This window comes from Ailuropoda melanoleuca, chromosome 2 (genome assembly GCF_002007445.2).
Source record: "Ailuropoda melanoleuca isolate Jingjing chromosome 2, ASM200744v2, whole genome shotgun sequence".
Classification (NCBI taxonomy): Eukaryota; Metazoa; Chordata; class Mammalia; order Carnivora; family Ursidae; genus Ailuropoda; species Ailuropoda melanoleuca.
Genome location: NC_048219.1, coordinates 133,053,937 through 133,078,629, shown reverse-complemented (window position 1 = coordinate 133,078,629; position 24,693 = coordinate 133,053,937). Strand labels below are relative to the sequence as shown.

Here is a 24,693-nt window from a genome sequence, read left to right as displayed (position 1 = left end):
TGGATTTTTTTTTTCTTGAGGGGAGAGACAATAAGTATTCTTTAGGCAGTAACCATTTCTTTTCCACAGAGTTGCATATATTTCCTCAGGAGCTCTACATCTTCCTGAAAGTTGAAAGTCTTCTTAAATATTTCAGTAATGACTACGAGTTCTCACCCTTTTTCTAATACAGCTACAACTGGGATGCAGTCTTCAATTAGGGTGATTTTTCCAGGGGTGTACTTTCTTGTCATAAACAGCAATGGCACTACTGTCCACTAGTTTGCATGTGGGGATTTTCTGATAGTGATGATGCTTTTGCCTTGATTCCCCCAAACTCTCTTTCATCCTGTCCCTCCTTGTGACCACAGTTTGTACCTGACTGTGTTTAGGGGTATAGTCAATAACCAAGGAACAAGACATGGAACGTGGGTCTACTGACTGGCTTGTAGGAAAACAGAAGGGATACCTGACTCCAAAAGTTTCTTTAGGGAAACAAAAGGGGATCCACAGATCAAATATAGTCCGCCTGTCCTTGAACTCCTTCCCACCTATCTCAGACAAAGAGGTTCTTACTTTTTCCCCATTGATTGTCTGAAATGCGTACCCTTGATTCTCATTCCAGTTCTTGATGATTCCATTCTATCGGTTCTCACCCATGCCCATCCACACAGTGTTCTAGTTTTCTTCTTTCCTCTCCACATTTCTTTCACTCAGCCTGGAGCAGGGGTTGGCAGGCATCTTCTGTAAAGGGCTGGATGGGTAAGTATTTTTAGCTTTGTGGCCTGTATGGTCAGTCTCAGCCCGACTTCTCAACCCTGCTGGGAGCTAGAAGGCAATCACAGACAGTACATGGGTGTGAATGGGTGTGACTGTTCCAACAGTATTTTATTTATGAATGAAGAAGTCACACTGGGATTTGGCCTACTGCCACAGTGTGTGACCCTTGGTCTAGGGAAGTGACCAGGTTTTCCTCATATCCCTTAAAAAGAAAATCTCTTGCTTTGATTCTTCTTTTCCCCTAAACTGCTATTCATCTTTATTAAGATGTTTATCAGTGAGGAAAGTTCTTCCATGCTTGCCATGTCACTTTCTCATAAGCCATTTTCTCCATAACCCACTTGCCCAGGCGTCTGACCCCGACACAGTACTGACACTGCTCTCTCACGGATCTTTAGCCTCCTAACTGCCTATTTTCTCTCCTAATCCTATGATTTCTCTGACGCATGTGCTACAATTAAACACTGTCCTTGAAAATCCTTCCTCACGTGTCTTTTGCAACAGGATATTCTCTCCCTCTCTCTCTTTCTACTCTAGAAATATCCTCCCAGTCCCCATTGTCTACTGCTTAAATGTCGGTTTAACTCAAGAGTTCCATTCTCATCTCCTTCTACACACTTTCTCTCCGCCGTAATGTCCGTTACCATAATTTCAACAAATTCCCGTATGCTCATGATTCCTAAACATCCTCAAAGAGCTTTGAATTTTTTCCCATTGAAAGATAAGAACTTCCAGTGTCCAACTCATCGGTTGTACAAGCTAGTAAGTTCTCTAAGGAGAGACAAAATGTACCAATTCTGTGTCACATGATCCAGGTTGCAATTCTGACTTTGGGGTGGCCTTGGGAATGTTCCTTAGATTCATGGAACCTGTTTCATCATACATAAAAAAGAATGACAATCCTTTACTAGGCTTTTGGAGGATTAAATGTAATATACACCAACAATGTCTTTATTAACATTTTTAACAGATACTTCACAAATATTTCTATTTTTTTGTCCCCTTTCCTTTTCTTCATTCCTCCAATCCTAACTGGTCAGCCCATCCTTTTGATTCCCTGTCCAAAATCTTTCTCAGACTTTTCTCTTCTTATTGCACAAGTTCTGGCCCTGCTTCTAGCCTCCCGCCCCCCATCTTCCACTGTGCTCTCTATATTGATAGGGTTCTAATGAAAAGATGGAGGCAGCACTTTTTGTTGGCAGTAGGATACGGCCCAAATATTTATCTGAATTCAAGCTTCATCTCTACCTCCATCCCACCCTATACATAGACCTACACCTCCCTATCTTCTAACCATATCAAGCTACCCTTCTTCCCAGATGTGCCAGATACATTTAGCATCATCTGTGATTTTGACTGAGTTTTGATTCAGGCAAGAAAACCAATCTCTCTCTAACTGTTGAAATTCTATTCAGCTTTCAAGATATACCTGAACTGTTAACTCCTCTATACAGCTACCTCTCCCTACCAGATTTGCAACTAAGTATCTTCCTTGGTAAATCATCACTAAAAATAGACTGTAAGTTCCACTGAGGCAGGGACTTTAAAAAAAAAAAATGTTTCAAGTTTTTATTTAAATTCTAGTTAGTTAGCATATAGTGTAATATTAGTTTCAGTGATTCATCACTTACATACAACACCCAGCGCTCATCACAAGTGCCCTCCTAAACCCCATCACCCATTTAACCATCCCCTCACCTCCCTCCCCTCCAGCAGCCCTCAGTTTATTATCTATAGTTAAGAGTCTCTTTTATGGTTCACCTCTCCTTTTTCCCCATGTTTGCCTGTTTGTTTCTTAAATTCCACATATGAATGAAATCATGGGTATTTGTCTTTCTCCTACTGACTTATTTGGCTTAGCAGAATACACTTTAGCTCCAGCCACGGCGTTGCAAATGGCAAGATCTCATTCTTTTTTATGGCTGAGTAATATTCCATTGTATATATACACACCACATCTTCTTTATCCATTCATCAGTCGAGGGACATTTGGGCTCTTTCCATAATTTGGCTATTGTTGATAATGCTGCTATAAACATTAGGGTGCATGTGCCCCTTCAAATACGTATTTTTGTATCCTTTGGGCAAATACCTAGTAGTGCAATCACTGGGTCATAGGGGACTTCTATTTCCTAATGGTTAAGGCAGAAGCTCTTGAGTAATAGTAGGCATTTGGATGTTATTACAGCATGAGTATCATTATAATTTAAACAGTTTAGCCAACTTTTTTTTTCTAGTGACAGTAAAAGTTCCAAGAGTCAGAGATTAAAGGAGGTTTAAGATTCTAGTTTTGAGGGGCGCCTGGGTGGCGCAGTCATTAAATGTCTGCCTTCGGTTCAGGGCATGATCCCGGCGTTCTCGGATCGAGCCCCGCGTCAGGCTCCTCTGCTGGGAGCCTGCTTCTTCCTCTCCCACTCCTCCTGCTTGTGTTCCCTCTCTCGCTGGCTGTCTCTCTCTCTGTCAAATAAATAAATAAAATCTTAAAAAAAAAAAAGATTCTAGTTTTGAGACTTAAAATATATTTTCTTTGTAACCTCTTTTCTCATAACTGACAAACTACTTGAAAACAGGAAGAAAGGAGGGAAGGAAAGGAGAGAAAATGAGTCACTGGCCCACATGCCAGAGCTGAAAGGAGGTGGGGGCAGGAGGAGGAGGGGCTGGAGGAAATCTGAAAGAATGAATTTAAGACCTAAGTAAAAATGAATTTTTTTTCAAGTTTCATTGTGTTTGTTTGCTTACTTGCTTGTCTGTGACAAGGAAGGGTATTTACTTGCTTTTTTTGCTCAGGAATATGACAAATGATAAAATGATGTACAGTGCTAAGAATAAGGCAAATACAAGATATTGTGGGTTCTTGAAAGTTTTAAGGATTAAGGAGCCCTAATTCTTTTTCAGAATTATCTGCAAGCATAAATACATGGTTTCTCTGCATCTTCAGACCATGTCTAAATGATATGGCCAAAAGCTGAAATTTAAAACCAGCTTCTCCAAAACGTCTTCCTTGATAATACAAGTCTCCCCATTACCATTACCATCACATAATTTAATTATGCCCTATTACCCATATTTTGTGTTTTCATGACAATATGTATTTATGTGTTGTTTATTCTCTGCACTAAAATCATATCTATGTATAAATCCATATTTGTATTTCTCAAATTAGAAATTAAGACCATGGCAAATTCTGCCAACTTTCTACATAGCTCAGGGTTAAATCTAGGTAGAATACTTGTTAACTAGGTACTCAGTTCCTTATTAAAATTCATAATTAAAATCATAGCTTCATTATTATGGAAAGTTTTTAAAAGCTCACCAAAAGAATGATTTGTACTTATTACATTATTACATTATTATTGTCATTATTATTATTACTTGATATCTTAGAGCCTCTTAGCTTTTGTAATAAACTCTAATGTGCAAATTATTTATTCTCTTTTATAAAACATTCAATAATTCTATGATTCATAAGTAAAGTTATTCAAAGTTATGATAAGGTATTCCAAAAGCACCAAAAGGGACCCTCTCTTAGGTTTGTTTTTTTTTTTTTTTTTTTTAGCTGTGAGTCATTTAAAGATACAGGATACAGGTTTACAATAATTTCATGCACTGGCTTTTTCTTTTGTGGTTCTGAATACGAATTCAGTTGAAACTTAAAGAAACAGGAAGATATTTTGATTTGAAAGCTATATGAATTCACGAGGGAATGAGTTTGGTTTCTTCTCTACTTTGTAATGCAAAGAAGTGCATTCCACAAAATCAGATGAAACAAGCCATTAATTTGACAGTCTCAGTCCTCGTAGCCCTATTGATTCAAAAAGCTGAAAACAGTTATGGAGGCTTATTGGCTCCAATTAGGCGTCGTGAAGCTTGACGTTAAAAGAAATGAGTGTACTGGGAGAAGAATCACTCAGCAACAGAATCCTTCTTAACATTGTATCATGAATGGGCATCAAATCTTGGTCTCCTGTCATTTTTGTACCTCTTCATTTATTGATTATCTTTACGGACCTGTTTCGGAACGTCAAGAGTCTCGTTTCCAAGCTGATTGTGTCACCTTTTTAGGTTGCTTTTACTGAACAAAGATACTTGTCTCGTCTTCTGAGATGTTTCATGAGTATAACCTCAAGAGCTTCCTATAAGGCTCATTTAGATATTCTCAAGAAATACTGTCAATTCCTTCTGTGTGATTATTATGCATGTGGAAATGCCTCAGGATATACTCTATTGATGGATTAATCAATATGAGACTCTATAGATATATACTTATTTCAGCACATGCATCATCTTGCATGGAAATAACTCCTCTCGTTAGAGGTGTCTAACATTTTGGGTTTTTTGCCCTTATCCATAAGAAGCCTACCTAACTCTCATGACCACCCTTAATGCATATAAATAATATATATCCACAGTATCGTTCTTTAATGTTAAGATCTTAGTAAATAGTGCCGCAAAAAGGAAGAGTCAGGGAGGAAAATGTTATTCACATTTTTAAGAACAATATCTATTGAAGCGATATAGTGTTATTTATAGCTGCTATTACGAAAGACCAATATTTCTTTGAATATTCCTTTCAGAATGTCCATTTTTGTCCATGTCTTACCTTAGTGATAGAAAAGTGATTTTTCCTCTAAATGATCACAATATACTTACATCTCGGATAACTTTTTGTATATCATCAAACGACAGGAAAATGTTTTTCTGAGGTGTGGGTGGGGATGCTGACGAGGAAAGACTTGATTGCTAGAATCAATTATCAGTTATAAAATCCTTGCTTATCATTTGTTAACAAATCCTCAGTTGAAAAACCTTTTGACCAGCTTGATATAAGCCTAAATTTGGCTGTACAATGAATATAATCCAACTCTAATAGAAGATGACTATATTTCCAAGTATATTTAAAATAGGGGAAAAAATAAGATTATTGTAATAAATCTAACATCACAGCAACCAATTCATGGAGCTTAATTATGACACTACTAAATGTGAAAATCTATTCAGCGCTAGGAACACTTTTCACATTACATTCACGCTAAAGATTGGCTGTTAAGAGCTCATTACTGGTATTTTTCTAAAGAGTGGTTTATTAAACACAGTTACCTAATAAGCATCTTTGGTCGTGCAAATTGCTGAAAACAGTAATGAGTCTGATTAGACTTCATTTCAATTACGACAGCTTGTCTAGAAAAAATATATATACATATATATATGTATATATATATTTCCTTGATGCCTTAGAATCTAGCTATAAGACACAGCAGAGTTTAAAAAATAAAAAGCCACCTCTGTATTTCCTTTCCACAGTTCACTAATGAAGAGAGAATTGTCCAAGTCATCATCCAATTTACACACTGGAAAACTGGATGGACAAAGTGGAGTCACAATCATGTTTGGTTAAAACAGCAAAGGCTGTCTTGACTAATATGTCTAAATAAGGTCACCTTTAGTTTCTCTCTGCTTTTTTTTTTTTCCCCTCCTTAGGAATATAAAGCTATAAATGAGGTGGAGACTTAAAAATGATTCATTCTTATTTGGTTTGTGGAGGTTATTCTCTAGATTAATAGGCTCACCTTTCAATTACATTTTATCCATGGATCTTCTACTTAAAATCATAACAATACAGGAAGCTGTTGGACTATGCATGCTAATTACCAGGCCATGTTTTTTAATAGATATATTGGGAGAAAAAAAATAAAAGAAACCAAGCTTTATGAACGTGCACTAATATTTCAGAAAGTGTCAAGAAATGTTCATTAGACACTAAACTTGATTTTGATATTTTAAAAAAGTATGTTATTTAGCTGCATTTAACAGCTAACCTCCTATTAAATCATGCCTGAATATTACTGCTCAAATTGAAAGAAAAAAATTGTTAATGTAAAAAGCCTTTAAGTGATTAAGCTGTCATTGCTGTCATTCGGGTACTCTAGTAACATTTTAATGCTTCTGGGAGCTATGGCCAGGGAGGTAATGCACTATTTTATGCTATATTCTCTGAATAGATTCTTTTTAAAGTATAATATCATTTGACACTGAGCAGGATGAAATAATTTCTAGGATAAAATATGAAAACAATGGCTGGATGTAGAAGCATTTTAAAAAAGGAGGGCACGATAAAACCACCTCACCTGAAAAACTTCACAAGTTAGCTAAGTGATCAGGTAATGGCCGGAAGACGAAAGTCAAATTCAAATGAATGCTCTTGTAGGCATTTGGATGCTTTCAAAAAGATTTACCTAAAAGGAGACCAGTTCCAGGTATGTCATTTCAATGAGAAAGGAATCTTCTTAGACTTATGATTCATCCTTACTTTTATGAATTCTCTATTGCGTTAAAAAAAAACCTGTTCTATAGAAAACACAAAAACACTTCTAAATTGACTATTGGGGGTGCTTTCTCCTATGTTACCCAGTTATTACATATTTTAATTATTTGCTTTTCAAGGATTTTTTAACATTTCATCGAAAATGATTATATTAAGTGTATCAACTACACTTCAACTAAAAAATGATTTTATTTTTTGTATTCAGCTGAGAAAAATGTATCAATATGTAATAAAATTGCTATTAGGTTTCCTTTTTGAAGAATACTACCCATGTAAATCCAGACCTCCTCGAAAGTGAGTGCTCAATTAAGGAAAAGACTTCCCAGGACAATTTGGGATCATAAACAAAACTTGAAGTTTCATAAGTATGGAAACTTTTTGAGGTAAATGACTTGGTTCAAGCCACAAATAATAAATACCTAGCTAAAGAAAACCTGAAATATACTTACTTGTGATTAAAAATATGATGTGCACATTTGTTAAATCATTTAGAATAAACTTTGGATTCTAAGATTATTAATAGTAAAGCAGATCATTTTTAGGATAAAAGCAATTTTAAAAATCTCCTTTTTTTCTGTCACTTTCTCCCTATTTTCTCTGTATCCTTTCTATTACTACAGACATAACACTGAAACACGCACATACAAGCCCCTAGATTTGATTTGTCGGTGTAGCCTAATCACCTGCAGGGTTCGGGTTTTCCTGTTGTTTAGGGACTTTATGTAAATAGGATGCACACAATTTGAAGAGGGAGCAGGAAGATTTGACTTATTTACTTTTTTTAACATAAGCAACTAAAACTAGCAAATTTAAAGATAAGTTTCTTTTGTCATGATGAGCACTGGGTGTTAATGTAAGTGAAGAATCACTAAATTCTGCCCCTGAAACTAATATTATACTGTATGTTAATTAACTAGAATTTAAATAAAGACTTGAAACATTGAAAAAAAATAAGTTTCTTTCAAATTCTCTGCTGATTTAAAAATGTGACCGTTAGCTCCGTTTTCCTTAAAATTATTAGCAAACACGGGAGCATTTCCATAACTAAGGAGGCCAATAAAATAGTGCATGATAGGTAAGAAGTATACAATTGTAGTATAGTTTATACCATATAGAAGCAACACCCTATAGCTTTTAACTCTATTGACAGTATTGAGAGCAAGTTTATGCCTAACTGCTGTATTAGAGACAAAGTAAGCCATATTTATTCACAACAGAAGAGAGCTGGATTGGAACTGATTGTAGAATTGTAAGCAAAAGAACGCGGGTATGGATTTCATGTGATTAATGTCACTGGACCAATCATTGTTTTAAATTCAGCCAAGGTATAAAATAAAAAAATAAAATAAAATAAAATAAATAAATTCAGCCAAGGCCTAAACTTTTTCTTTGACATAATGGCATTGTCTATCCTAATAGTAGATGAAACAATGTTGTTAAATATTGTCATAGAGAATGTGACCAAGATAGAATATTCTCTGAAGAAACAGTTTCTTTTTAGGTTAGGTTGTTGGGCACCCCCTCCAGGACAGGAAGTGCCACTTTCTTTGAGGATGCTGATATCCTTCCTCTCTTTTCTGCTTCTGTCTCATTATGCAGCATTCTTTGTTTTTACAAATGGAAGAGCCAACAGCGCTAATGACTGGACTGTCATTCACACTGCACTTTTAACAACGTTCTGTTTATCTGGAAATTAGAGCATCCTAATTATAGGTGGTGCTCAGGTTTATTTCACCAGACCATAGAATGGGGCTGGAGGGAGGGAAGGTCGGGGTGGGGGGGGGGTTGCGGAGAAGAGAGAGGTAAGAAAACCAGTGTTCTCAGTAAGAGCTCTTTACTTTTAATCCTGGACCGTGTTGATTGTATTCGGAAGCAGTTTATCTTCATACGTGGTATCATATGAAGAAACAACCCTAAACCCACCTAAACTCATTTCATATGTTGCTTTTTCCACTGCCTTCAGATCAAAGTTATTTTCTTCAGGCTGGACTAAATTATACACAGGTCCCAGGAGTGAAGGACACTGAATTAATGTACTATGTCACCCAGCCCTGACTATAGAATATTTTTATCAAAGTCCAAGACACTATTTTGCTATTGCATTAAAAATTAATGCACGAATTGCCAAAAAGAGAAAAATGCATAAATAACCTAAACAAATTTTGTCTGGGCTTTGCACACTATCTAGAGTCACCTTAAGCAGAGTTTTTAAGGAGAATGGTTGAAAAAGTTGTATACTTATATGTAAATCATATTCTACTCCTTTGTCTAATTATGTGAGGGGACTCTCAATCTTAAATAAGCAGCCTCGGTGGTCTATTTTGTCTTACGTAAACTGTCTTTTTAGAGTAAGGTTCTAGAGGAACGCAAAAAAGGAGGATGAATGCAAATTCCATCTTACAGAAGATCGTGGGGCTTGGGAGATTCCGAAATTCGTTTATTGACCCGTGTCAGCACGGCGTGTTGGGCAAAAGTGAATACAGTTTGGTTTAAATATAACTAATTGAACTTTGCATTTATATATTTGAAATAGAATACACACGTGCAAATAGATGTTTACAAATAGCTATGTGTGCGCATTATGATTAACATGACATTTCAGGATTGTGACCGAGGAAATTAACCAGCCGCGTCATAATTCAAAGTTGGTACCATGCCCGGTTTGTGTTAACTAAAAGTGTGAATTTATTTTATATGACACAACAGTCACTTGAGAATCAATTGGAATAACCTCGGACTTAGGACAATGGTAATGCTGCCTCGGCAGAGACCTTTTAAAAAAAAATTCAAAAACGACAGAAAATGCACAATACTTTTGGCATGTGGATTTCTCTTTCTGGATCAATCATACAGGCTGGATACTATGAACCTAGCGCAGGGCTTTCAGGTTGTGTTAACCCCGTTTATCCCTGCATGCTACACAGCTCACCTGTTATTTACACACATAAGAGGGTTGATACCGCAGAACAAGGGGAGTGCTCTGTTGTGACACAGAACATACATATTCATTAGCCCGGGCAGTCCCCATGGACATATGTGGTATGTCCTGATGATCTTTGTATGACAAAAAGAACCGGGGGGGGGAAGGGTAGGTGGCTGTAATGGATTGAAAACGTATAAGGGAAAAGGGAAGAGACAGCATGAGAAATGAAAGGCCATAAAGGAACAACTTTAAAGGTTACCTACAATGCACTCTTTAAGCCGATTACAAATTATCCAAACACATTCACAGACGTAGAATAAACAAAATATTTGACTTAACCTGGAAGAATCAGTCCTCTTACCTAGTAGCCCCCCGAACTCTTCCTGACACTAAATACTGAGATTCTGAGTATGAATCACTTGTATATTTTAAATTGTATGTATATGCCTAGGCTTGTATTCTCTGGACTTAATTGTGATACGATAGACAGAACTTTGGACGCTGTTTCTTTACTTGATTTAGATTAGTATTCAAAAATTTTTACACATAAACTTTTGTAAAACCCAGCCCTTACAAAAAAAATGAACAAACAAAAAGTCTAAAATAAAGTTAAAATAGATGGATTTAATGTGAGTGTGATTATACATTCATTTGAATACTTGGATTTAAGTTTAGGAACTTGTAGGACCCCAATAGGAAAAAATACTTATTTGAATTATGATTATGATTTCCTGGGTTGCTTTAAGTGATAGGCTGTCCACCCTGATCATATATTGAATATAAACTCAGTGGACTAAAAGTGATACTTCTCTCATCAGTGTAATTTACTTTGCATAAGTGCTCTTGCATTCACCCTCATAAATGGAAGCCGTCCTCCTATATATGTCTTACATATTAAAAACGATGACCTATCAGACCAGTGCATACCAAGTTTCATCCTCAGTATGAAATATTGGCAAAATAGTTATTTTTACATTTGGTCACATTTTGAGAAGTGAACATTTTGTTGCTGTGAATAAAATCTAATGTATTTTAGGGAAACTGACTCAGATCATAAGCTACACACAAATTTAACTGAAGGACAGAGTATATATCATTCTAGTATAAGTCGTGATGCCCATAACATTGAATACAGGTTCTTACGATGCCCAAAATGATGACATATAGAACAAGATCAGTTGCTTACCCAGATACCATCCACTCAAGAATGTTCTCTGAGATATAAGAGGCATAACTTGGAGTAACTTAAAACAGTCTCTCAAAAGTTGTACTAAAGATCATGACTGACCTAGAGGGGAAGCTTTACAATTAAATGAAGCTTTGGTTTGTGGTATTAGAACCTATGGTATATTCAAAGGAGCATATTAGAAATGGTGGGGATTGACATAGGGAAAACAGCTAGAAAAAGTATGACAAGTCAGAGCAAAGGGGGAGACAGTGAAATAACAGCAATGTGGAAACCAGCTTTTTAAGAAATCATTATTCATCATTCTACACTGTTGCACTAAGGACACTGAATCAACAAGAAAAATATCAACCATTTTCCCTATGTTCTGATTAAGAAGACAGGAATGCATATATATATATATATATATAAATGTATATATATATATACGCATTATATATATATGAATATAATAGGATTTAGGATTTTTTTCCTAAAGATACTACTTGTTCAAGTTTTAGAGCACTATACTTGCTAGTTTTCAAAAAAATATACTTAAGTATAAGAGCTGGAGCTTGAAGCTTCTAAATGAAGTTACAGATTTGATTGTTTATGTCATTGATCGGTACCATCAAATTCCCGATGTTATAATAGGGGGTGGGGACACTGTGACAAAGTGGAGAGGGCATGCCATGTCCAAACTGGGCAGCTGGTTTTCAGATTCAGCCAACTGTTGCCAGACAAGAATGAGATCTCGTGATCTAAGAGCATTCAGCTTGTCTTGAAAAATAGGAAATACAGAAGTGAAGATTATTTTTATAAAGTTAACTGATTTTTGAAACCTGGTGCTGGCCAAACCATAGCTGGTTGCTGCTACACGCTGCCTGCAGGCAGTGAGGTGGCAATTCCTCTACGTATGAGAACTGTATTTACCAAGGGCCATTTAGCCAGAAATGCCTTTATGGCTCTTAAAAAGGATCGCTTTATGCAAATATGGTGAAAGGGGAGGAGGGAGTAATTTGCTTCAAAATGTATTATCATTTGGAGTCTCGAGGCGTGAAAGTGTGATTTAAAGAGAAAAATCATTTGACAGTATTGTTATATAATTAGAATATCTTATTTCGAGACTGCAAGTTTTGAGATCATTCCTAACTGGATTTACCCCTCTAAGTACTTTATTTCTTACTTGTGGTCTCTACAGTGTTGAGTAACAAATAACATTTAGAATAAATAAAATACTGTGAAACTGGAATCGAAAAACATTTGAATTTCTGACGCCTTTTTGTAAGATCATGCTCTGCGTTTTGCTGAGTATGAAAGAATTTCAGTACCTTCCTTATAACCAACATTCCCAATGGAAAATTTCCTTTTCAGTAGCTGTCTTGAGGTTGAAGAAAAAGTGATTTATAAATTCTAGGAGTGATTTTACTTTTTCCCGTCTAGTCAGTTTTGTTTTGCTTTTAATGCACTTGTATTATTTTTCAAAATCAAAGAACAGGAACTATTTGTATGGCAGTTCACAGTTGGAAGATATTTTCAGTGCATATTACACTTTAGGTAATCTTATTAACAATCCAGGAAGATGTACGATACCATTATAGTGCACATTTTATAGCTGAGAAAAGTGAGGTGGATGTGCTTAAGTGACTTCACCAAGATTAGAACAGATAAGCAATGGCATGAGCAAGGCCAATGGTCTGATTCCCAAGCTTGGGATATTCACCCTTCAGACAAAATTCTACAGCCTTCTTTACGTTTCTGTCAGCCCCTTTCTATCCCACCAAGCTAGCAGTGCCTCCAAATAAAACAGTGTGTTGGGCAAATTAGTTTTCAACCCCACCATGGTAAGTGAAGTACCAAACTATAATGGGGACTGTCTGGATTGGGGATTAGGTCACGTTAATGTTCCCTTCATCTCTAAAATCAGAGAGAATTTAGAATGTGAAGTGGCAAAGAAGACAGAAAGCTGAAAAGGTTTTGTTGTCTGATAAACAGATTCCCTTGACTTCAATTCTTAGCACTGAACCACAGGCTCTGTATATAGTGGGCCCTCAAGTCGTCGACTAAATACAATTAACAGTCCCTACCTTATATTTAGCTGATAAAGGGCTTCTAATTTTGGTGTTCAGAAGATGGAACCGGATTAAAAGATGAAGGAGCACGTGTAATTTCTGTGCTCTTCCCCCTCACTTTTAGATATGGGCTCACATTTTCAGGCCGGGAATTATCAGGAAATGGACTGAGGAAGATTTCAGATCAAATGGGTTAGTCCAGGGAATACTAGACACTGCGGTGTTGGCCTCTTGGCTTCTGAGGGTGAGGCCACAGAAGGAGAACGCTGCTGGGTCTGCGCAGACGTTCCATGCGCTCATCACTCCCCTGGAAGGATCGTGATAAGGAGACGCTGCATCAGGCCAGTCTGCACTACCAGGAGGTTTGTGGGTGCTCTCGCAAAGCTTTTCACTGCATAAATCTGTATTTTTAGCCAATGAATGTGCTCTGTCTTCCTGAAATGTTGCATGTTCCGTGTGTTAGTTCTGCCATTCCCTAGAACAGGGTGCATCTGTTGCAGTGTTAGGCTGAATATATTCAAGTTGACCCTGGAGCAACGCAGGTTTTGAAAATCTGCGTATGACTTTTGACTCCCTGAAAACGTAATAGCCTACTCTTGACCACAAACCTCACCAATAACATAAACAGTCGATTAACACCTATTTTGTATGTTGTGTGTATTATATACTGTATTCTTACGATGAAGTAAGCTCTATAGAGAAGAGCAAATGTTATTAAGAAAATCGCAAGAGGAAATACATTGGCAGTATTGTCACGTATTAATCCAAAAAAATCTGCATATAAGCGGACCCACATAATCAACGCTTTGTTTCCAACTGTACTTTGTTATATTTATCCCAGGAGTGATTGCTTTCTAGAGAGAACATGGGTAAATATGCTATTAGATTTTTTAGAAATATATTTAAATAAATAATAATGAAGAGTTCAGAGGCACCATGGCCCAAAGGAGTGTAACAGGTGTAGCAATGTCGTGCAGGCCTGTGTGGGGCATCACGCAGCTATCCTAGAGCGAGCAAGCCTTCCTGGCCTGCAGCTGTTTGCCTCAGGTCCCTTCCCCTGGGAAGTGTGAGGAAACCTACAGATAAGGCAGAGTCCCTAGCAGCCAGAATCACCCTATGGGAACCTCATAGAAGAGACCGGCTTTTTTAGACCCGCTGAGCTGCTGAGCAGCATCCCTGGGTTAGGTAGGGGTGGGGGGAGGGTGGTGAGTGCCTTACATTAATATTTCCAGGAACGTGTGCTAAAAATAGACTCCAGAGGCTTAGTCTCTTCTTTCAGATGCCCTCCCATTCTGCACGTTGTTTTTATATCCTTCCTTTTCCTGTGTAACAGCTTCTTTATCATTCTGAAGCTAGGACAGAACTTCGACGGCTATCACAGTTGTGTTGTTTCAAAATAGTTAAAGAACAAAATGGAGCATGTAAAGCAATGAGGCAGCGACTGTTCAGTAATTAAACCCAAGTTATAAAGTGGTCAGAAATGGTAAGAAAGGAAAATGTTATCCAAACTGTCCAGTTTTATGGGAAATATAGACTTGTTCATTTATATATGCATAACTTCATCCAATGGCAATGAAATAACAAAATGCTCGGGCTTTGTACAGTAGTACCTTTCATTCTGGTATAACACTCATGTTCACGTCTCTTAAAAGCAATTTTCTATCAAATTACATATTTTACAAACACACACATTGCAGTGAAATTTGCTGGCTGTATTAAGAATTTCCTGATCCTCTCAAAAATAAAAATTGATGTTTTGGAACAATTCTTCAATTATCTTTAAGAACTCTTTTTCAGACTTTCCACTGTTTTCTGAGTTTTTATTGTACCTATTTAAGCTCTTTCTCAACAGCATAGGAAGTTACTGTTCTGGAGTCATGTTTCTACTAGTGTTAAAATAGTATTGTTTCTGAGATTTCTCTCTGCATGTTCCAGAGAGAAACCATATAAAATCTGTTTTTTAAGGCCCACCTGATTATTTGGGTGCCAAATTAAGTGACACACCTGTGCTGCTTTCGACACGTTGAGAACAGCAGTACAATCAAATGGAGCATGATTTTTTGCTCAAAGAACATTTGGCTCTCCATTTTTCTTCTATTCCACACCAGAAATAGCACCATCAATAAACAGAATAATAATAACAACAACCACCACCACAAGTTTGGTTCTCCTTCCAATTAGCATTAAAATTCGAGAAACTGATGAGAAAGCTCTCTGTGCTCCCAAGGCCCGGGCAATCTCAACGCCGGCTTCTTCAGCTCCTACTAATAATAAGAACTAGCTTGTGCTTAACTATTAACTGACGCTTTCAAGTAACATTAATGATTTCAAAACACGGGGTAAATACTCATGTTCCAGGGGATGTGAATAATTCTGTTCCCTTAAGGTTATTTAATCAAAGCTCAGTCTTGCCTTTGGCAGCCCCGCTAAGGTTACTTACTGGTAGTTAGCATGCATCAATAAATAAACTTTCAATTATCTTGGTAAGCACATCCAAAAATAGCACGAGAATCAAAAGGCAATGGTATATCCAGTAATTGTCCCAAGTAAATAATTTTGATAGGATCTTTCCTTAATTTCAGATGAAATAAAAATCTTAAGAAATGTATTAGTTTTGTTAGAGTTAAACTCCGCAGACATACCCAGAGAAAATGACCAACCTTTTTTAATGTAAACGTTACATTCCTGTCTTTTACAGTGATTATAACTTACTAAAACCATTGTCTATACACTTTTTATAAATGATCTACTTACAAGAAGAAATTTTAAGCCAATAAGGGGGAAGATTGCCTTTTTGTTTGTTTGTTTTTCAAATAATCATTACAAATTTGAGCAGTTTTGTTTTTTTAAATGGGGTTTTATCATGTTTGTCACGTATGTTAACTAATGCCAACGATGGCTTAGCTCAGCTAACAGAAAGGAAGCCACGCCTTTTAGTGTGTGTGTGTGTGTGTGTGTGTGTGTGTGTGTGTGTGTTATATTGTGTTTGTGGTAAATTCCATTTTTTGTGACTCCCAAAATATTTTTGGAGGCCTCCTTTCAAGACATTTATTCATGTTTCTTCTGTATCAACCTCATCAAACTTCCACTCAGAGCATATGTGCGTTCTTATTTTCTCCACTCTGTATTTGATAATCTTTTAAAGAAAAAACCCTAATAGAAATTCCCTGGAAATAATTTACAGGACTAATGAATTTGTAGGTCTTTTAGACAGTTCTACATTACAGTCACATTAATATTCTTTCCTTTTTATAAGGCTTGAAGTAAATCCCATGACAGAAGAAGAATTTAGATACTGATTACTTACGATTGGTTCCTGGTGATTTGCTCTTAATAATTTCCAGTTGAATTTAATGAAAGTATGATTCCTGAAATGCTGCTTCATTAAAATTGCATCTTTTCCCCTTTAAGTGTGGTTTCGGTCATTTCACCCATTCTGCGATGTGTTTTCCTTTCACCCCCCCCCCCCCCCCAAGGAATGATTGAGAAAGCAGAAACAATTAAGAATATCACTTTAGTTCCTCCCAGAAGTCACCCCCAGAGTTCAGACTGAAATGATGCAACCTGTACTTCACCAGGATTTTATAATTTTTCCCCCCAATTGATGATAGTATGTTTTTTAAATAGAGTTTTAAAAGAAAAACATAGGAAGATTTGGGAGGAGGGAGGGAAAGGAAAGTGAAAAAGGAATCTTGCATATCCAAAAGAAGTAAGGTCTTTCGTATTTTTATTAAAAAAATAGAGAGCTTGATTAAGTTATACTGTGCAGCATTCAGACTTAATTTAACTGAGATGGTGATTTGCAAATGAATATCTACATGGATCCTTTTTAAAAATCCAAATGCAAATGAGTACAACTGCAGTAAAATATATTTGCAAATGAATCCTGTTGCTTTATTCATTTATTGTGTAATTACTGCAATCCTTCCCACCTTGTTTTCAGTATTTCTTAATCATTAAGTCGGAAGCATGACAGCAGTGCCAGCCCTGGCATGATTCTCTTTGACTAAAACCTTGTAAATTAACACAATTAGCACAGCATCATCCTGCTAATTAACTTCCAGTGTCTGGTGCAGTGGTTTTGCAAACAAGGAAGAGGGAGTCAGGAGGGAATCAACATGCCATTCTGTTACCAAACTCTGTGCTGTGTTCAGTTTAGCTCAGGAAGTCAAAGCTGGCCATGTCAGAAGCCAGAGTCAGGGAATGAAGAGCTAAAGGGGTTGGAGAAGGAAGGCAGAAGGGTGTAGGAGCTGTCAAAATAGACTGCAGAAATTCAGAAGGGAGCTGATGCCGCAGATGCTTCATTTAGACCAGGCCTCCTTCTTATCAAGGAATCTCTGCCAGAGGCCATAAGGCAGTCTACAAAATTCACTTTGGGTAATACAAAGGAGATTAAGGAGGTCTACTTAATATAGCTGTACCAGAATAGGAAGTGTTCGAACCAAGCAGAGATTAGAACGAGGTGAGCCAGCCCTGGGAGACAAAACAGGGTTCCAGTGCTCTACTGTAACTAAGTATATAGGAGTCCTCCAGGGTACGTTCTAAATCCCGCTGGGTAGTGGTTCCCTAATCTGTGAAATAAGGTAATTTCTAAGGTCTCTTTAAACTGTAACATTTAAATGATTCTCTGATTCTAACTGATAAAATACTCTTGTTTTACAGTTTGCTACTTAAGTCACCTTGCTTCAGTTAGTAATCTAGCAGGTGATAGAATTACCCATAGCATCTCATTATCTAGCTGCATTCCTTGAGTGTATGCCACACACACACTGCTTCCCACAGAAATGTAAAGAGAATCCAGATTCTCTCCCTCTTCTCTATTCTTATACTCCCTTTCACCTGTTTCCTCCCTCCCTGCCTGTGTGCGCTCCTTCCTTCCTTTCTTCCTTCCCTCTTCTCTCCTTCTCTCTCCCTCTCCGCCCCCTATATATATATATGTATATATACATACATATACACACACACATAATAGGTATATATAAAGATATATGTGTGTGTGTGTGTGTGTATATATATATATGCATATGTATTCTCCCATCTTAGTACTTGGAGGCTGTAAAGCAGAGGGAAGGATTATAGGGGAAGGAGGGAGAATGCCAGCTGGAAGACCGACAGACAAGTGATGCTTGTTTTTTTTTTCAGAGACTCAACAACAGAACTGAGAGGCAGAAAGGAGCCAGTTGTAATTCATACCGAGTTGTAGGCTTTGTGCGATGAAAGCGATGGAGCGCTGCCTGGGAGATTGCTTTGCTGCACTCCACGAAGCAGATTTGAAACTGTCGTGGAGCACTTTAGATGAGAGTTGGATTATGGAATGACCTGCTATGTCTGTGTCATATTGTTCTGCGCAGGGAGCATTATACTGTGCTAACTAGGTGTTCAGTACCAAATAAGAGAGGGGTCCTAGATGTGATCTGTCAGCTGTGTCTCATTTTTATATTGGTTAAAATATAAAACAGAAACTCTGATGTGAAGAGACAGGACGGCTAGATATTGCACATGTTAATAGTATCCCGTGCCCGATAGTTAAAAGATATGCACGTTTCATTGTAAGAACCTGTTCTAATTTGACAGGACTGTGTGTGTACACATATATGTGTTCCTGTGTGTGTGCAGCAAGTAACTCGACAGGCTTAACAGAAATCGATTTGTTTATCACTTAACAATGAACAGAGAATGAGGTCTTCCACTGAGTTTTGGTTTAAATTCGGTTTACTTTATATCCGGGACTGAAATCCCTGGTCCGTTTGAAAGTGTACCTGCCTTCCAGGTCACAATGGACATCACACCCTGTGGGGCTTCCTTGTCACAGCTCTAGCATTAATGGAAGATAATAGGTAACAAACGAAGGTAGGGAAAAGCTTTCACACTTCTGACGAGTATCTCAGTAAATTAACTTTCGTCCCCCCAAATCTGCAGGCTTGAAGATGCAGTGGACGCCGGAGCATGCCCAGTGGCCAGAACAGCACTTTGACATCACCTCCACCACTCGGTCTCCTGCCCACAAAGTGGAAGCCTACAGAGGTCATTTGCAGCGCACCTATCAGTACGCCTGGGCCAACGATGACATTTCTGCTCTGACTGCATCCAACCTACTCAAAAAATACGCAGAGAAGTATTCTGGCATTTTAGAGGGCCCCGTGGACCGGCCTGTACTCAGCAACTACTCCGATGCCCCATCAGGCCTCGTGAACGGTCGGAAAAATGAAAGCGAACCCTGGCAACCTTCCTTGAATTCTGAAGCGGTTTATCCCATGAACTGTGTCCCGGATGTTATCGCGGCCAGCAAAGCTGGAGTCAGTTCAGCCCTCCCTCCGGCAGATGTCTCTGCAAGTATAGGGAGCTCTCCTGGGGTGGCCAGCAACCTGACAGAACCGAGTTATTCCAGTAGTACCTGCGGGAGCCACACCGTCCCTAGTCTCCACGCAGGGCTCCCGTCTCAGGAATATGCCCCAGGATACAACGGCTCGTATCTGCATTCTACTTACAGTAGCCAGCCAGCACCTGCACTTCCCTCGCCGCACCCCTCTCCCTTGCATAGCTCTGGGCTCCTCCAGCCCCCGCCGCCGCCGCCGCCACCACCAGCCCTGGTCCCAGGCTACAATGGGACTTCGAACCTCTCCAGCTACAGCTATCCCTCTGCTAGCTACCCTCCTCAGACTGCTGTGGGATCCGGGTACAGCCCTGGCGGTGCACCCCCTCCTCCTTCAGCGTACCTGCCTTCAGGAATCCCTGCTCCTACCCCTCTGCCCCCCACCACTGTTCCTGGCTACACCTACCAGGGTCATGGTTTGACACCCATTGCGCCCTCGGCTCTGACAAACAGTTCGGCAAGTTCTCTCAAAAGGAAAGCTTTCTATATGGCAGGGCAAGGAGATATGGACTCCAGTTACGGAAATTACAGCTATGGCCAACAGAGATCGACACAGAGTCCTATGTACAGAATGCCCGACAACAGCATTTCAAACTCAAATCGGGGGAATGGCTTTGACAGAAGTGCTGAAACATCATCCTTAGCATTTAAGCCAACGAAGCAGCTAATGTCCTCTGAACAGCAAAGGAAATTCAGCAGCCAGTCCAGCAGGGCTCTGACCCCTCCTTCCTATAGTACTGCTAAAAATTCATTGGGCTCAAGATCCAGCGAATCCTTTGGGAAGTACACGTCGCCGGTAATGAGTGAGCATGGGGACGAGCACAGGCAGCTGCTCTCTCACCCAATGCAAGGCCCTGGCCTCCGTGCAGCTACCTCATCCGACCACTCTGTGGACGAGCAACTGAAGAATACTGACACGCACCTCATTGACTTGGTAACCAACGAGATTATCACCCAAGGACCACCGGTGGACTGGAATGACATTGCTGGTCTCGACCTGGTAAAGGCCGTCATTAAGGAGGAGGTTTTATGGCCAGTGTTGAGGTCAGACGCATTCAGTGGACTGACGGCCTCACCTCGGAGCATCCTTTTATTTGGACCTCGGGGAACAGGCAAAACATTATTGGGCCGATGCATAGCTAGTCAGCTGGGGGCCACGTTTTTCAAAATCGCCGGTTCTGGACTCGTTGCCAAGTGGTTAGGAGAAGCCGAAAAAATTATCCACGCCTCTTTTCTCGTGGCCAGGTGTCGCCAGCCATCGGTGATTTTTGTCAGTGACATTGACATGCTTCTCTCCTCTCAAGTGAGCGAGGAACACAGTCCAGTCAATCGGATGAGAACGGAATTTCTGATGCAGCTGGACACTGTACTAACTTCAGCTGAGGACCAAATCGTAGTAATTTGTGCCACCAGTAAACCAGAAGAAATAGATGAATCTCTTCGGAGGTACTTCATGAAACGACTTTTAATCCCACTTCCTGACAGCACAGCGAGGCACCAGATAATAGTACAACTGCTCTCACAGCACAATTACTGTCTCAATGACAAGGAGTTTGCACTGCTCGTCCAGCGCACAGAAGGCTTTTCTGGACTAGACGTGGCTCATTTGTGTCAGGAAGCAGCGGTGGGCCCCCTCCATGCCATGCCAGCCACAGACCTTTCAGCCATCATGCCCAGCCAGTTGAGGCCCGTTACATATCAAGACTTTGAAAATGCTTTCTGCAAGATTCAGCCTAGCATATCTCAAAAAGAGCTTGATATGTATGTTGAATGGAACAAAATGTTTGGTTGCAGTCAGTGATAACTTCTTTAAAAAAAAATGTAATGAATGTTGGCACACACGCATAAAACCTGCTACATAGGGTATAGAGCCCCTTTCCAGTAGTGTTTAAATCGCAAAGGGTACTGGGGAAGATGACGATTGAGTTGCATCTTTAGAGTCAGGGTAGATTTGGAGGAAAAACGCATCAAATGAGAGCTTCTGATTTGAGAGCCCCAGATGACAGAAAGCATCTGCTGATGCTTAGTTCAGTTCAAGCTAGACAACACTCACCAAGGAGCAAGGTGCAAGTGTGTTGATTTCAGAAGGACATGAACCTCGTGTGTTGATTCCATTCTGCTGTTCTCGAGATTTAGTTGCTGTCAAGTGCCTGGAGTGGTGCTTTATTTTTTGTTTGCCTCACAATTACATTGGTGGCATGTGCTAATATAAAGAGCTTTAACTTCAAACATTATTGGACTAAAGAGATGAACGGTTGTGTGACGACAGAAAACCAGATTTTTGCCATTTTAAGAGCAACAGTATTCCTCAATCCTGTCTGTTCTGCAGTATTAAACTAAGAACAGGTAAAACAGGGTAACGGTAATCTGGACCTTAATTTCTGCAGTTCATTTCTTTTAATGTTCTTGTCTGCAAAAACTCAGGAAAGCGATTGTGATTTGTACAGTACCTCAAAGGAATGTGTTGAAAGCACTATGTACTGCTGAGAGTAATGGGATAGGCTTCAATGTTACTTTATATTAAAAATGTATGTTTACCTCAACAATTGGAAAATAGCAAGGAAAATTACTTTGAATGTATCCGGAAAAATACTGACGTGTGATACAACTGAATATTTACAATTTAAAGTAGAAATGGAAGGATTTTTTTAAAAAAAGATTCTTTTACTAATTATGGGGAATTAACCAGAGCAGAATAATTCTTTATGTCAAAAACTGCAAGAGTTCTTCATACATTGCTCCTTGATAATGAAGTGAAAATGTTCTTAAAAGGTACACTGGTTAATGGAAAGCTACTTACTCAGTTCATGTTAGTGTCTAGAACACTCGGCCACAAGACCTGCTTAGGACCCTGAAAGTCACAGTACCTAAAAACTAGGACTGCCTTTTACTGCATAGGTGGTGGTGGTGGTGGTGGTGGTGGTGGTTTGCGAGTTCTCTCTTAAAACTGCTGGGAATGGTGTCCTTCTATTCACTAATCTAGCTTATAGGCTTGCCGTGCTGTTTGATAGAATGCAGAAGATAGCAAGCAAAAACAAACAAACAAATACAAAAACCGACCAATCAACTTCTCTATATCCACAAAGAACATCTACATCCCCTCTCCTTTTTGACTCCTCTCTTCTCAGTGCAATTTTGCTTCTCATTTTGAAATCTTCTGGGCTATAGTGCTCCCACATTCATTTCTACCTCAGTTTTGTTACATTTCTCTTGGAGAGTAAAATAGAAAATTGGAAATGAACACACACACACACACACACACACACACACCTACACCTTGTCAAACACGTTACTTTGTTTTCTCCCTTTTCCCATAAATCTAGTTTCCAGAAACATCGGTCTTCATGCTTGCTTCCGCCTGAGTCCACCCCCACCCCAGAATATGGGGCATTTTTCTTAATTTCCCATTCTTCTCCTGCTCCCTGCCCCCCCCAAGTTGTTCTTTGTATCCTTTAATGCTTTATGTGCAACTTTTCATTGATAGCTAACTGATGTTTGGCAATGCCTCTGAACAGACAGTGTAGGCTGTAGCTTTCCAAAGCCACTGCCCATGCATAAGCAGAACAGCCTGGCTTTTTGAATGTATTTTTCCTGTTTTTTTTTTTCCCCTTCCTTTTTTTCTTTTTTTTTTTAGTTGAGAGATGCAGTAACAAAACTGTTGCAAAGCACTGGCATTTTATGTATTCAAAAAGTGATGTACATTTTTTAAAAATTTAAATAAATGCAATGAGAAGCCCCAAGAAAGCTTTCTGTTATTGTTTTTTTTTCCTTCAAAAATTCACAGTGTCAAATTCTCTGAAACATGTAACATAGAGAAAGCTAATGAAGGACTTCATCGTATTTCTGAAATTTTATGATGCTTGATCATTACTCCCCTTTTTTTGTATTTTTCATGTTGCAAAAAACTGAGCAAATGAACCAAAATTTAATTTACTGTGATATTCTATCAATTAAAACTGTGCTTACATATAAATATTCCATATTAAAAAGCAGTGCCTTTCATTAAGGATACAAAAAATAATATTTAAATACGTCCTCTGCTTTTCACGAGTGAATAAATGCTATAAGCGTGTTCTGGCTCTACCCTGCACATCTCTTATCGTAAGGGAATTCTAATATCCCCATTAACTTGTAGGTTCATATTGATCTCACTGACAAGTTTACTTTTGCACAGTGCTGACCTATTTTCTGTCTTTTAGACATTACATTTCATTTCCGCCAACATGCTGTGTTCACTTGAAAGCAACTGGCAAGTTTTGACAAACCCAGTCTTATTTAGACAACTTTGGAAAATCCAATATTGACCCACATTTTTGTGGCTAGTAAGAGTTAATGCCAAATATGACTGCACTATTGTGTTTTATGCTCATTTATAAAATTGCAAATAAATTAAAGTCATACATATTGGCTTTTAGCTTTAAGTGACTTAAAAATTACTTTGAGATATGAGTGGTCAAAAATCCATGTATTTAGGCAGAAGCTGAAGTCTTGTGTGAATTTCATTTAGCCTCATGAATTCTTGGATTTGATCTCTTAGGAAATTGGGCATGCTGAAGAAATGAAGATCTGTTGGGGGAGATAAGGCTGACCTTTGAGTAGATAGTGCTATCCTGTGATTCTTTGATTCCGCATGGCAGCATTATGAGCTCTTCCATGGACTAGCCTAATAATGAGCTCTTTTCTGACCATCCCTTCTGGAGCTTGGGGTGGGGGTGGGGTGCCACATCCTGAGAAGTAAATGTGTACAATCATTGATAGTACCACTGAGTAAGCGGGCTTCGTACTCGTGGCCTCTTTTTGACTGCTAAGAATTTGGAGAAGGCTACTAATGAAGGTAAGGTAATGAGCCAGTCCAAATCCCTTGCCGTCTGGCCAGGGGATTTGAGCCAGTCCACTTAACAGCCCCTAATTCTGTTCTTCACAACTGCAATAACATTTCCAACGGGAACAAAAAGGAAGTGAAGGAAACCACTTCAGTAGAAGGATCAATAGAAATTCAAGAGGTAGTTCATAATGACCTTATGGGTGACACAAATGGAAATACCCTACACTCCTGGCATGCTTCTCACCAAAATATTT

At 38.7% G+C, this 24,693-nt stretch overlaps 1 protein-coding gene across 3 annotated transcripts in view; it reads left to right on the top strand.

The window, feature by feature from the left end:
• The window catches only part of FIGN (fidgetin, microtubule severing factor), a 124,454-nt gene extending 101,575 nt beyond the window's left edge, over positions 1–22,879 (top strand). For all 3 annotated transcript variants that reach the window (XM_002924208.4, XM_019804826.2, XM_019804829.2), the window contains one exon: positions 19,161–22,879. In XM_002924208.4, the coding sequence (XP_002924254.1) occupies positions 19,169–21,415 (2,247 nt within the window). In that variant the 5' untranslated portion in view covers positions 19,161–19,168 and the 3' untranslated portion in view covers positions 21,416–22,879. The remainder of the gene's footprint in view (positions 1–19,160) is intronic.
• The last annotated feature ends 1,814 nt before the right edge of the window (positions 22,880–24,693 follow it).